At 45.0% G+C, this 12,500-nt stretch overlaps 1 protein-coding gene across 1 annotated transcript in view; it reads right to left on the reverse strand.

Moving 5' to 3' along the window:
• The window catches only part of plch1 (phospholipase C, eta 1), a gene marked incomplete at both ends in the record, with an annotated part of 57,074 nt that overhangs the window by 12,703 nt on the left and 31,871 nt on the right, over positions 1–12,500 (reverse strand). The window contains 4 exons of the mRNA XM_083681180.1: positions 1,102–1,208; positions 5,524–5,592; positions 6,688–6,843; positions 8,080–8,187. Coding sequence (XP_083537306.1) covers positions 1,102–1,208; positions 5,524–5,592; positions 6,688–6,843; positions 8,080–8,187 — 440 coding nt within the window. The remainder of the gene's footprint in view (positions 1–1,101; positions 1,209–5,523; positions 5,593–6,687; positions 6,844–8,079; positions 8,188–12,500) is intronic.

A 12,500-nucleotide genomic window follows, 5' to 3' on the forward strand; every position in this document is an offset into this window, starting at 1 on the left:
ACTAACATGCCCATTTTAAAGCCAAGGGAGATCATGAATCTACCTTACAGTGTTAAAAGAAAGTGATTTAAATATACAACTAAACTGCCATCTGTGTTGGCCGCATGTACACAGTAGGTGCTTAACTGGTTCTTTCTGGATATGCTTCACAATGCTTTGCACTACAAATAACCAATGCCTCAATCTCATAATGACAACGATGAAACGAAACTTCAATTACCTGGAATACAGCATACAAAACATTGTTAAGCATATTCATTATATTCAGGAGTTCCAAACACCCGCCCCTCCCTGCACACACACACAGACACAGACACACACACTCACATTATCTCTTCACAGCCATTTTTCCATTCCCTCCTTGACCAAGTGTGTTCTGGAGCATCTACACATTTACGTAAGACGGTTGGACATTTGTGTTTGTGTGTGTGCGTGCGTGTGCATGTGCGTGTGCGTGTGTGTGTATCCAGACACTTAAGGGGTCGTGAAGCATTTGGCCCGACAGAGGGCACTTGGTACGTGCACAGACAGACTAAGGTCACTGTGTCACGACTGGTTGTCGTGGGAGTCAGAGGGAACTCTCACACAGACACACACACTTTCTTTCAACAGTGTAGTTGAAAAACATTGTTAAACATATTCATGATATTCAGGAGTTCCAAACACCCGCCCCTCCCTGCACACACACAGACACACACACAGACACACACACAGACACACACAGACACACTTTCTTTCAACAGTGTAGTTGAAGGTTCCTCAATCCAGTTTCAGGCAGAAGCTATTCTCTGCTGACGGGGCTCGGAGGACTTGAAGGCTTGATTGAGGATTTGAAAACATTCTCTCAGCCAAAATCTCAGCCCTAATCCTCAGGTGAGATCCCCTGTGTGTAACTCATATTTTTAAATCGCCCGTTGACATAACGCATACACATAGTAGTACATGTACAAGTACAAGTACATTTCTAGTAAGGATTTGCCTTTAGTCTGAGCATTTAGCATCAGGTAAACAAGTGTGTGTGTGTGTGTGTGTGGGGGGGGGGGGGGGAGTGACGGAAACCAGCCAATATGAATGGAGAAAGGGGGGCCAATGAGAGCTCACCTGATGAGCTGTCCCTGTCCCTGTCCTACTGCCTCTTTCCCCGACGTCTCCTGGCCGTCCTCCTCCCCGTCCATACTCTGGCACTTCAGCCTGGACTTGGAGTGCCTCTGCAGGGGGAAAGACACACACACACACACACACACATGAACACACACACACAAATAGTTACACACAAAATGTATATGTGTATAGACGAGCACACGCATACCAGTGGCGGCCTGCCGGACCTAGCCAGACCGAGCCGGACCTGACCCACATTGCTCATTGGCCCACCCCAAAAAAAAATATTTTCGTGTTTGAAATTAGCTTTTAAATGTACGCTTGGAATTGCTCTTTAACGCTAAGGCTGAGAAGCACATCCAAAAATAACAGCAGGTATCACAGTATTTCATTAAGTTGAAATTAGCTTTTAAATGTACGCTTGGAATTACACCATTTTAGTCTGATGAATGCTTACCTATACAGGTGGCTCAGGGGCCAGTTCAACTTGTTGAGTGGCTTGTTGAAGACACTGATATTATGCATTATTTTGTGTTGATCAGTCAGGTTTGTAAAGTCAGGTTGTAGGTTGTAACACAACAAAATGTGGAAAAAGTCCAGGGGGGTGAACCCTTACTGAAGGCACTGTATCTCAGAACTGTGTCACTAAACTTCCTCCACAAACTAATATTCCAATCCTGTCTCCGCTACTGACGCAGGCATGCATGCAGTCGCGCGTGCGCCTACACACACACACACACACACACACACACACACACACACACACACACACACACACACACACAGTTAAGGGGAGGATGAGGGTCTCCGTAATTACAGTCTTTGGGCTGCTTGCCAAGAGGAGACACACACACACAGACACACACACACACACACACATAGTTGGGTGTGGGAGGAAATGAGGGATGTCAGGTGAAGTGTGTGAGGGGGAGGAAAATAAGAGGGTGAGAAGAGGGAGGTGGTGAGGAGAGGAGAGGAGGAGAAGAGAAACAAGCAGGCAGAAGCAGAGAGGAGAGGTGAGGAGGGATGGAGACAGGGAAAACTAAACACACCTCACACACACGTCTGATTAAATATACGACACGAGATCAATGAGAAGGGGCAACATGGGGGGCGCTTAGTGGCGTAGCACACTAATGCGCATACCACATAATCGCAAGGTTCCTGGTTCGAGTCCGACCCTCAACACGTCTTGCATGTCATCCCTCCTCTCTCTCTCATCTTTCCTGTCAATCTCTACTGTCTCTATCCCAATAAAGCAGAAATGCCCTAAAACATATTTAAAAAAAGAAGGGGCAACATGGGTAAAACAACACCGGATGGAACTATCTAAGGCTGGATCAAGGTACTCTAGGTGCTTCATTGATTACTGAGAGACAGGCGGACCTCAGGAACAGAAAAAGAATAAATGAGGAATAGAAAAAGAATAAAATCTGTCAGCTCCTACTCTTCCAGTGGAGGCTCGTCCATTGAGGAAGAGAAGGATGGTTCTCGTCTGAATTTTGATTAAATGAAATAAAATACAAATAAAAACTTCTGTTGCAAAAACTGTAAATCTGCTCGATTCTGCTGCACTAAATGCACTCAAACAGCTTACACAAACAAAATCAAATTGGTTCGGATAAAGTTGTCTCAACAGTGGTCCCAAATGAACATGGTTGAACATGGTAACTGCAGGTTGAATGGGAAAAGAGAAGACTGAATTTTGAGACTCCTCGTTGCTCCATTAAACCCTATTCATTTTTATTTTTTTTGATAATGTGGCAGGTCCAGTGGTCAAGACTTTTTAGGTCCATAATTATAAAAAAATAACAGACTGTTGAAAAAAAAAAAGGAAACATTTCACAGACATCATGAGACAGCACCAGCATACCAAGTCAGAATCTGGACAATTCACATTGAAATATAATTAATAGAGAACGTTGATCACCATTCAAAACAACATTCCTTGACTGGTAAATAGGTTCTATTTCTATGTATATTCATCACCTGACCAGGGATGGAAACTTAACATCACCATTTCCCATGTGTGACTTTGAGAATGTTTCTAATTGGCATTAAAATAGTAAGAGGAGGACATCTTGCCCCTTCCTCCATAACGATGATAGAAAGGTGATAATCAAGTTTAGAGACTATCCACTCTTTCGTGTCCTCTCTGACCAATATACTTCTCTGCTCTACCTAAATGAACATCCACTGACAGGTCATTAGCCACGATTCCACGCTCATCGATAACAATTAGGATCAAAGCGAGAAAATTAAATCTGTGGAGCTATTCAAGACGGGGGTGCGTAAAAAATTACTCAGTCAGTGAAGCGATGAGTCTGTTTGTCAAAATCAATTCATTCTTTCTACAAGTAGTCTAGGAATGGATCTTATGGATCTTATATATAGATGTAGATATAGATACATATATAGCTAGATATATAGATAGATATATAGATAGATATATAGATAGATATAGATATAAGAGCACCTCCTAGACTACTTCTAGAAAGAGTGATTTGCTCACCATAATGAAGAAAAAAACCAAAACAACTGTCCTACAGACCAGGAACACTCTCCAGGAGGTAGGCTAGAACGTGTCAGAGACTACCATCCACAGAATATGCCACTAGCCGAACTACAGAGGCTTCACTGCAAGGTGCAAACCACTAGGTTTGAGGGGGGGCTGAGGCGGCATACAGAAGAGAGGTGGCGGATCTGGTGGCCTGGTGTCAGGACAATAATCTCTCCCTGAACGCAGACAAGACCAAGGAGATGATTATTGATCCACGAAAGAAGAGTGTGCAGCACACACCACTGCATATAGATGAGACAGAGGTGGATAGGGTGAAAACCTTCAAATTCCTCGGAACCTACATCAGCGAGGATCTTACCTGGTCTCACAATGCACAACAGAACATTAAGAAATCCCAGCAGCGACTGTACTTCTTAAGAAGGCTGAAGAAATTTGGCATGCCATCCAAAGTTCTCAGCAACTTCTATAGATGTACAGTTGAGAGCACCCTTACCAGTTCCATCACAGTCTGGTATGGAAACTGTACAGCCCAGGACAGGAAGGCACTCCAGCGTGTGATAAAAACTGCACAGTATATCTCAGGAGCAGCCTTCCCCTCACTTCAGGACATTTACAACACCAGGGTCACCAGGAGAACACACAACATCATCAGGGACTGTACACACCCCCAGCACAGACTCTTCACTCTCCTACCATCAGGCAGGCGCTACAGGAGTCTGAAATCTAGGACCACCAGACTGACAAACAGTTTCTATCCACAGGCCATCAGGCTTGTGAACAAGCTACCTCACAAAGCCCTCCCCCTTCCACCCCCCCACATCACTTGCATTACTTGACTTGACTGATCAACTGTGAACTCGACAGACATTCTGACTGCTGCTGTGACTTCACTACTGTTTGCACTACTACTGTTTGCACTAAATACCTCATGCAATTTGCAACAATGCATAAGCGCACTTTATAACTTTATAACTGTGATCCACCAGGTGCAATATAGAATTTGTATATGTATATATGGAACTAGTTTTTTTTTCTTTAGTTTAGTCTGTTGTGTTAGGGGGGACTAGCAAAGTAAGATTTTCATTGTGTGGTGTAACTGTCTGTTTACTGTGCATATGACTAATAAATATCTTGAATCTTGAATCTTGAATCTAGTTATCCTCAAAAAGGATGGTCAGGTTACAGTTTGCTAAAAAAGTACCTAAAAAGCCTGCAGAGGTCTGGGAAAACAGTCTTGTGGACAGATAAGACAGACATCATCATGTACCAAAGTAATTGCAATAGGAATGTTTGGAGAAAAAAGGATCTGTCCAAGATATACAGTATACCACCTCATCTGTGAAACATGGTGGAGGGGGTGCTATGGTCTGGGCAAGTATAGCTGTCACAAGAACTGGCTAACTTGTCTTAATTGATGATGTTACTGCTGACAGCAGCAGCAGAATGTATTCTGAAGTGTACAGAAAGATCTTGTCTGCCAGGGTAGAAGCAAATGCCTCCAAATTCATTGGATGGCATTTCATCATTCAGTAAGACTAGTAATGACTCCAAACATACTGCCATAACAACTAGGGAGTTTATCAGGGCCAAAAAGCTGAAAGTTCTTGAATAGCGAAGACAATCTTCAGATTTAAATCCAACTGAACATGCATTTCATTTCCTGATGATAGGATTTCAGGCAAAAATGTAACGTTTTGGTATAGTAAGCGGACCCAGGTGCGGTGCAGATAAAGGGAGGCAGACGAGTAGGCAGCGGTACCAAACAAAAGGATCTTTACTTAATGAAGTGCAGACAAAACAGGATACAAACACGGACTTCAGCTCAAAAACAAAGGGGGAGAACACAGTCTCCTGTCTTCTACAGTATATTAATCTATAGTATATTCTATAGTATATCTCACCCTTTGCTTGAGGTTACTGATGAAAGATTTACTCTGGGATTTTTTCAGGCCATCTTTGGAGGTGGATTGCTAGAGGGAAAAAACAGATACAGGATTAATACAGTGTGTGTGTGTGTGTGTGTGTGTGTGTGTGTGTGTGTGTGTGTGTGTGTGTGTGTGTGTGTGTATATGCACCCGTGTGTGTGTGTGTGTGTGTGTGTGTGTGTGTGTGTGTGTGTACCTTCCATAGGTTCTTCTGTGTGTGGATCTATCATAAATACATTAGCCCCCATTGAGTGAGTCATTTAAAACCCACCACAGCCAGAGGGGCCACAACGGGCATCAGGCAATAAACTGTAGCAGCAGCAACGCAAGACACCACAGAGATGGTTGACTGACTGAATACTAGAGAGAGAGAGAGACAGAGAGAGAGAGAGAGAGAGAGAGAGAGAGAGAGAGAGAGAGAGAGACAGAGACAGAGAGAGAGACAGAAGAGAGAGAGGTGTTGGGGGAAGGGGGGGGGGGGGGGGAACAGAAGAGGGACGGAGGGTAGAGAAATCCTAAATGAAAGAAAGTGAAAGAGAGAAATAGGAGAAATGGAACCCCCTAGCACATAATACCAGCGGCATTCAAATTAATTAAGAGACTGTCGATTTAATAATAGCACCGAAATGAGGGATAGACTCTGTTTTCGATGCTAGTGATTCCGTTTTCCCCTGCGTTGAGTGAGATACCACCTACAGTGTTAAGGGACACTGGCTCTTACAGTGGGGTCAGGTCTTGTGTGTCTACCTCCAATTGGGTGTAGATTCTCTAAACCTACATTTACTTTTGATTGGGGTAAGAAGTTTGTCTTAAGATGTGTTGATAAACTCTAGCATGGTCCAATCTCCACTTCTCTATTACTGTGGCTATATTACCTGGTGTGTGTCGGACAAGTAGCATGTTTGTGTGTGTGTGTGTGTGTGTGTGTGTGTGTGTGTGTGTGTGTGTGTGTGTGTGTGTGTGTATACACATTAGGTTCTTCTGTAGTCCCTCCTGGCTCTATTACCTGGGGCTACCCATGCATGTTGGACCCTTAGCATGTGTGTGTGTGTGTGTGTGTGTGTGTGTGTGTGTGTGTGTGTGTGTGTGTGTGTGCGTGCGTGCATGCATGCATGCGTGTGTCTGCGTGTGTGTGTGTACCTTCCGTAGGTTCTTCTGTAGTCCCTCATGTGTAGCGCGGAGCAGTGCTCTGATGCTGAAGCTGTCTGTGTCTTCTTTGTCCCCGATCTGAGACTCCTTCAACAGAGAGTCAAGCTTCTTCCTTATTTGAGACTCCACCTGGTGGACTCCATTACTCTGTATGAGGGAGGTGTGTGAGAGAGAGAGAGAGAGAGAGAGAGAGAGGGAGGAGAAAACAGAGAGGGGGGAGAGAGGAGCGAGAGAGAGGGGATGGTAGAAAATTAGGGGGGAGAGAGAGAGGGCGGGGGAGGGGAAAAGAAATGGGGGAGAGAGGGGGAGAAGGGGGAGAGAGAGAGAGAGAGAAAAGGGGGAGAAAGCGAGATGGAGTGAAAGCGAGAGCGGCGGGGCAGGAGAGGGAGAGAGAGAAATGGAGCGAGCAAGGGAGGGATAATAAGGAGGGATGACAGGAGAGAAGAGCGAGGGAGAGAAAGAGAGATGAGAAGAAGACGTAAGAAAGAGAAAGAGTTAACGAAGGAAGAGAAGGAAGGGGATAGAAAGCAAAAGAGAGAGAAGGGTGAGGGAGAAGGGACGGAAGGAGAAAGAGAGAGAGAGAGAAAGAGAGAGAGAGAGGATAATTAGTTAGCTGACCATCTTGTGTTTGTTGTGCCACATCTGTCTCCAGTTGAATGAAGCCATTAGTGTTGTGAGGTGACTACAGGAGGAACAGACAGACAGGCAGACAGACAGACAGACAGACAGACAGACAGACAGGCAGACAGGCAGGCAGACAGGCAGACAGGCAGACAGGCAGACAGGCAGACAGGATCCAGATCCTTATCTTGTTTTAATTGGCTCAGCAATAGGAATTCATCATCGTGGAACTTACAGTACATGGCAACTGAGGCCTGGCTTGCTCCCTTCAGCTCGAACCAATTAGAGTACCCTGCCGCCCTCGGACACAGGGTCAGATATTGACTTTTAATGCTTATTAATAAAATAATTAATTGAGCCAAAATCAAATTAGCCATGACACATTTCACAGTTCAAGGGCCACAATTCCTCTTGCTTTTCAGGTCATCTGTCGAGGTGAATGCTGAGATAGGTAGTGTATCTCTAATAGTTCACACACACACACACACACACACACACACACACACACACACACAGGACATGCACTGTGCTTCTGGACAGCATCGTTAAACAATAATTAGCCCCAAACATAACTGCAATGATAATCTCTAAAACCTTACGAGAGCTAACATTACAGTCCAATTAGTGAGTTCATTACTGGGACAGAACCATAATATGTGTGTGTGTGTGTGTGTGTGTGTGTGTGTGAGTATGAGTGTGAGTGTGAGTGCGTATGTGTGTGTGTGTGTGTGTGTGTGTGTGTGTGTTTGTTTTCTCACTTACATTGCTGCATTTCAGTTTAAAGTCGTCCTCGATTTCATCGGCACTGTCATCATCTGACACCTCCCCCTCCTCAGCATCGGCCGACAGATATGGAGGCAAACGCTTCCCCTGGGAAGAGAGAGAAAGAGAGAAAGGGAGAGAGAGAGAAAGAGAGAGAGAGAGAGAGAGAAAGAGACAGAGAGAGAAAGAGAGATAGACAAAGAGACAGAGAGAGAGAGAGAGCGAGAGAGAGAGAGGGAGAGAATACAGATTGTCAGGTTCATGTCAATGGTACAAAGCCTCTCAGTACTGTCACAGCTACATAATGATGCCCTCACCTTATCTCACTAGTCCAGGAATGAAGGGATTCTGTAACAAGCATCACTGAGACACATGCATTTTACAACCATGCGCACACAGACTCACACTCACACTCAGTCACACACACACAGACACTCACATACACACAGACATTCACACACAGTCATACACACACACAGACACACACACACACATTAGATTAACACTCTAAAGGTGTGTGTGTGTGTGTGCATGTGTGTGTGAGTCAGGGATCTCTGTCTAAGACCCCTGGAGCCTAACGACTCCACTTCACGTGGAGAGTTACAGCTCACTTCAGAAGAGAAGGAGAGCTCATTGGATTCCTCCTTCACACCAACAGCCCATTTCTTCTATCTGTCTCTGTCTCTCTCTCTCTCTCTCTCTCTCTCTCTCACACACATACACACACCCCTTCTCCCACTCTCACCCCAGTGGGCGATGCAGTGGGAAGAAAAGATCTGGAGGGATAAAGGGTTGAAGGGAGATAGAGGGAGGGAGGGAGGGAGGGAGAGAGGGAGGCCACGGGGCTTATATAGAAAATCAATATGGTTCTTTCACTTTGTGAGGCCTGAGTGAGGGGGGACAAGATAAGCTCTCAGTCCAGAGGAACAATGTAGCCTCCCCTCTCAGGAAACAGGAGGAGCATCCAGCTGCAGACATACCATCTCAGGCCACAGGCGCCATGAACAAGGAGTCCTCAAGGCCTATTTTGCCGCACAGCGCAATCATCAAACCAAAATGATTTCCTACCTCGTGCTCTCCCCTCCACACATGGGTTGATACTCTATTGAAGGCTTATTCAGCTGGTGGCCTGGAGGTCAGATCCAGCCCCCCCATGAAATTAGACTGGCCCTTTGATTGATTTTGAACATTAATAAACCTTTGCAAGAAAAGAAAACAAAGATATTTGGTGCCAAAATGAGCTTGAGTTTAATTTCCTCCAATAGGAGAAGCGTTTTTTCCCCTGTTGTCCCGCCCATCGAGTACTGTCAATCGACATCACCAAGGTAACAATTTATAGCCAATCAACATCACTCGCCAGTCTTAGATGTTGAATTTTGCAACGCTGCAAGGCTGATCTGAACCAGGCGCTTCAGTCAGGCGCTTCAGTCAGACTACAACATTTTTGACTGAGCATTTCAATGGAAAGTAATTCCCTCTCATGAGAAGATTGGCATGTTTTCTTCTAACCATGTTTGGATCAACATACACGTGAATCCAGCTTCCCTCACATGAACACTATTAAAACTAACACCTGTTCCTTCCTGACAAAAACCTTCATCATTGCTTGAGAATTGCCCTTACTTCATATAACCATTTTTTTTTTTTTTTTTTTTTTATTGTTGTCTACAGCCAGACGCTATCAGGAAACACAGGGGATTTGATCACATTCACAGTGGAGGAATCCAATAAATTTGAGTGTGTGTGTGTGTGTGTGTGTGTTTGTGGAGTCGGGGTTGGAAATCTAATTTAGGAAGCACTCGCAATAAGCGACAGGTGCTCGCTGTGTGTGTGTGTGTGTGTGTGTGTGTGTGTGTGTGTGTGTGTGTGTGTGTGGTGACCTGGGGGTCATGTTCGACCCATCTCTGTCCTTCCAACCCCACACCCGCAACATCACAAGGACCGCCTTCCTCCACCTCAGGAACATCGCACGCCTCAGACCCACACTCACCGACGCTGCTGCAGAAACACTCCTTCACTCATTTCTCTTTTCACGTCTGGACTACTGCGATTCTGCACTTCTGTTTGGCCTCCCTGACTAATCACTGGACAGATTACAACACATACAGAACACGCACCAGACCCGGGGAACCCATGAAACTCGCTGGGGAACCTCATCAAACTCCACTGGCTGCCTGTTAAACACATGATCACATTCAACTTCCTTCTCCTCACCTACATACAAGTCACTCAACGGCCAACGACCCACCTACACCAGTACCTCACTGACCTTCTTCAGACTTACACGCCTGCACCATCCCTCCGCTCCGCTGACGCCGGTCTCCTCAACATCACCCGCGCCAAGCTGCAGTCCATGGGTGACTCCAGCAACGCTGGCCCCCAAGCTACAGAACTCTCTTTCCCCCCCACATCAGAGCCTCTGATTGCACAAGCACTTTTAAAAATAGACTAAAACACAACACATCTTCTCCACGCTGGCCTTTTAAAAAAAAAAAGTGTCATCTTGTCCTTTCAGCTCGTTCTGACTCTTGATGATTGTGTACCTTTAGGCTATCTTTAGGCTTGCTAGTTTTTCTTTGCTATGTGTTTTTTTTTTTTATATACCTTGTACAGTGTCCTTGGGTGCGCTTTCTTCTGAAAGGCGCTTTCAATTAGATAGATTATTATTTTTATTATTCTAATTCCAAAATGAGGCCACTCTGCTCTCATTGTGTCTTGCAAGTCCTGCAGAGAGGCAGTCTGGTAAGACAATCTCTCTTAACCTGCACAGCATTACCCTCAAATACAGATCCACCTTCACTCAATAATCTCATTCCCACTATGCTCTGAAGATGTGTTGGACCAACATGTCAAACTTTGCCTTTGTTTACCCAATACAAAGATTGAAAAAAAACTCCAGACGCATAGTCATTGGCTTTACCTCGCATCAATCATCTCCATGTCTCGCAGTGGTGTGATTTCGTTAAGAAGAAATAGTGAGACATATTTTACTCAGTAGGTTTAGTCCCACTAAGGCCAAGTTTGAGTCGTTGTGTTATTCCAGGCTTATATGCACTGCATGCAATAGCCTGGGGAAGACATTACACTCAGGACAACAATCTCTCTCTCTCTCTCTCTCTCTTTCTGTATATGTATGTATGGGGGTGGGGATGATTGTAAGGCATGAGGTTTTGATGGACGTTTCACTTTAGTTCATGATAAGAATTTGCCAAAGAGTAGCACTGCTATTGTGTGTGAGTGTGTGTGTGTGTGTGTGTGTGTGTGTGTGTGTGTGTGTGTGTGTGTGTGTGTGTGAGAGAGAGATAGAATTCTGGCACATGACCGACGTCCATCACTTCTCCATTGTATAACCAAATTGCATCCCTCTCTCTTTCTCCCTCCATGACTAATACTGTGGCCTACTTTTCATTCCATCCCTTTATTTTATTTTTTTATTTTCATCTGTTTTGTTTTTTTTAGGGACAATTGCTCTCTCCTTCATACAGAGTCTCTCTCAAACTCCCCCTCCTTTGTTCTGCCCAAAGCCACAAAACTAAAATAACTAACCATAAACATAAATAAACACAGATATAACCCACACACACACACACACACAATCAACTACACTGATCGTCTCTGTACTGTACAGTGCATGCTCCATTGGCTTGGCCCCATCTCAGTTCACCAGTAATGACTGATAAAGGACAGGAGGAAGAAATGAACGATGAAAGGAAATGAGGGAAGGAGATGATGTTTTGTTATTGCGCTCTCTCCACTTGGGGGATGCAGCCACAGAAAGCTTGGGGGGCAATATCTCACTCATACAATAACTCCAGAGGAAGGCTGGGTTCAAAAGAATCCCTCTCTGGAGTTTTAATGGGGAGAGGAGAAAGGGAGAAAGAAGAAAGAGAGGCAAATAGAGGAGGTGGAAGAAAGAGTACAGAGAGGAGGATGACGAAAAGGAATGGTAATGTATTAATAATGCCTATAATGTAACATGGCATGAGAGAAGGGCAGATAGGAGGAGAAAGGGAAGTAAGGAGAGCAGATGGGAGAGTTACGAGAGGGGAGGAGGGTAGTGGAAAGAGAGAGAGAGATAGATAGAGAGAGAGAGAGAGAGAGGAGATACTGATATGTGGAGAGAGAAAGTGGCTGATGACGTCATCCCATTGTAGGTTAGGGTGAAGAGAGAAGATAGCGTAGATGGAGACGGAGGAGAGAGATGTGATCAAGGGATTGAAACATTTATGACCTTCGGTAGGTATGTCTCTGATATCCAACTATCCATCCATCCAACTGTTCATCCATCCATCCATCCAACCGTCCAACAGTCTGTCCATCCATCCATCCATCCCTCCCTCCCTCCCTCCCTCGTCTCTGCCTCACCCTCTCCCTCCATTCCTCCCTCCCTTGTCTCTGCCTCACCCTCTCCCTCCATCCCT

The sequence above is a fragment of the Argentina silus genome, assembly GCF_951799395.1.
Source record: "Argentina silus genome assembly, chromosome: 11".
NCBI lineage: Eukaryota > Metazoa > Chordata > Actinopteri > Argentiniformes > Argentinidae > Argentina > Argentina silus.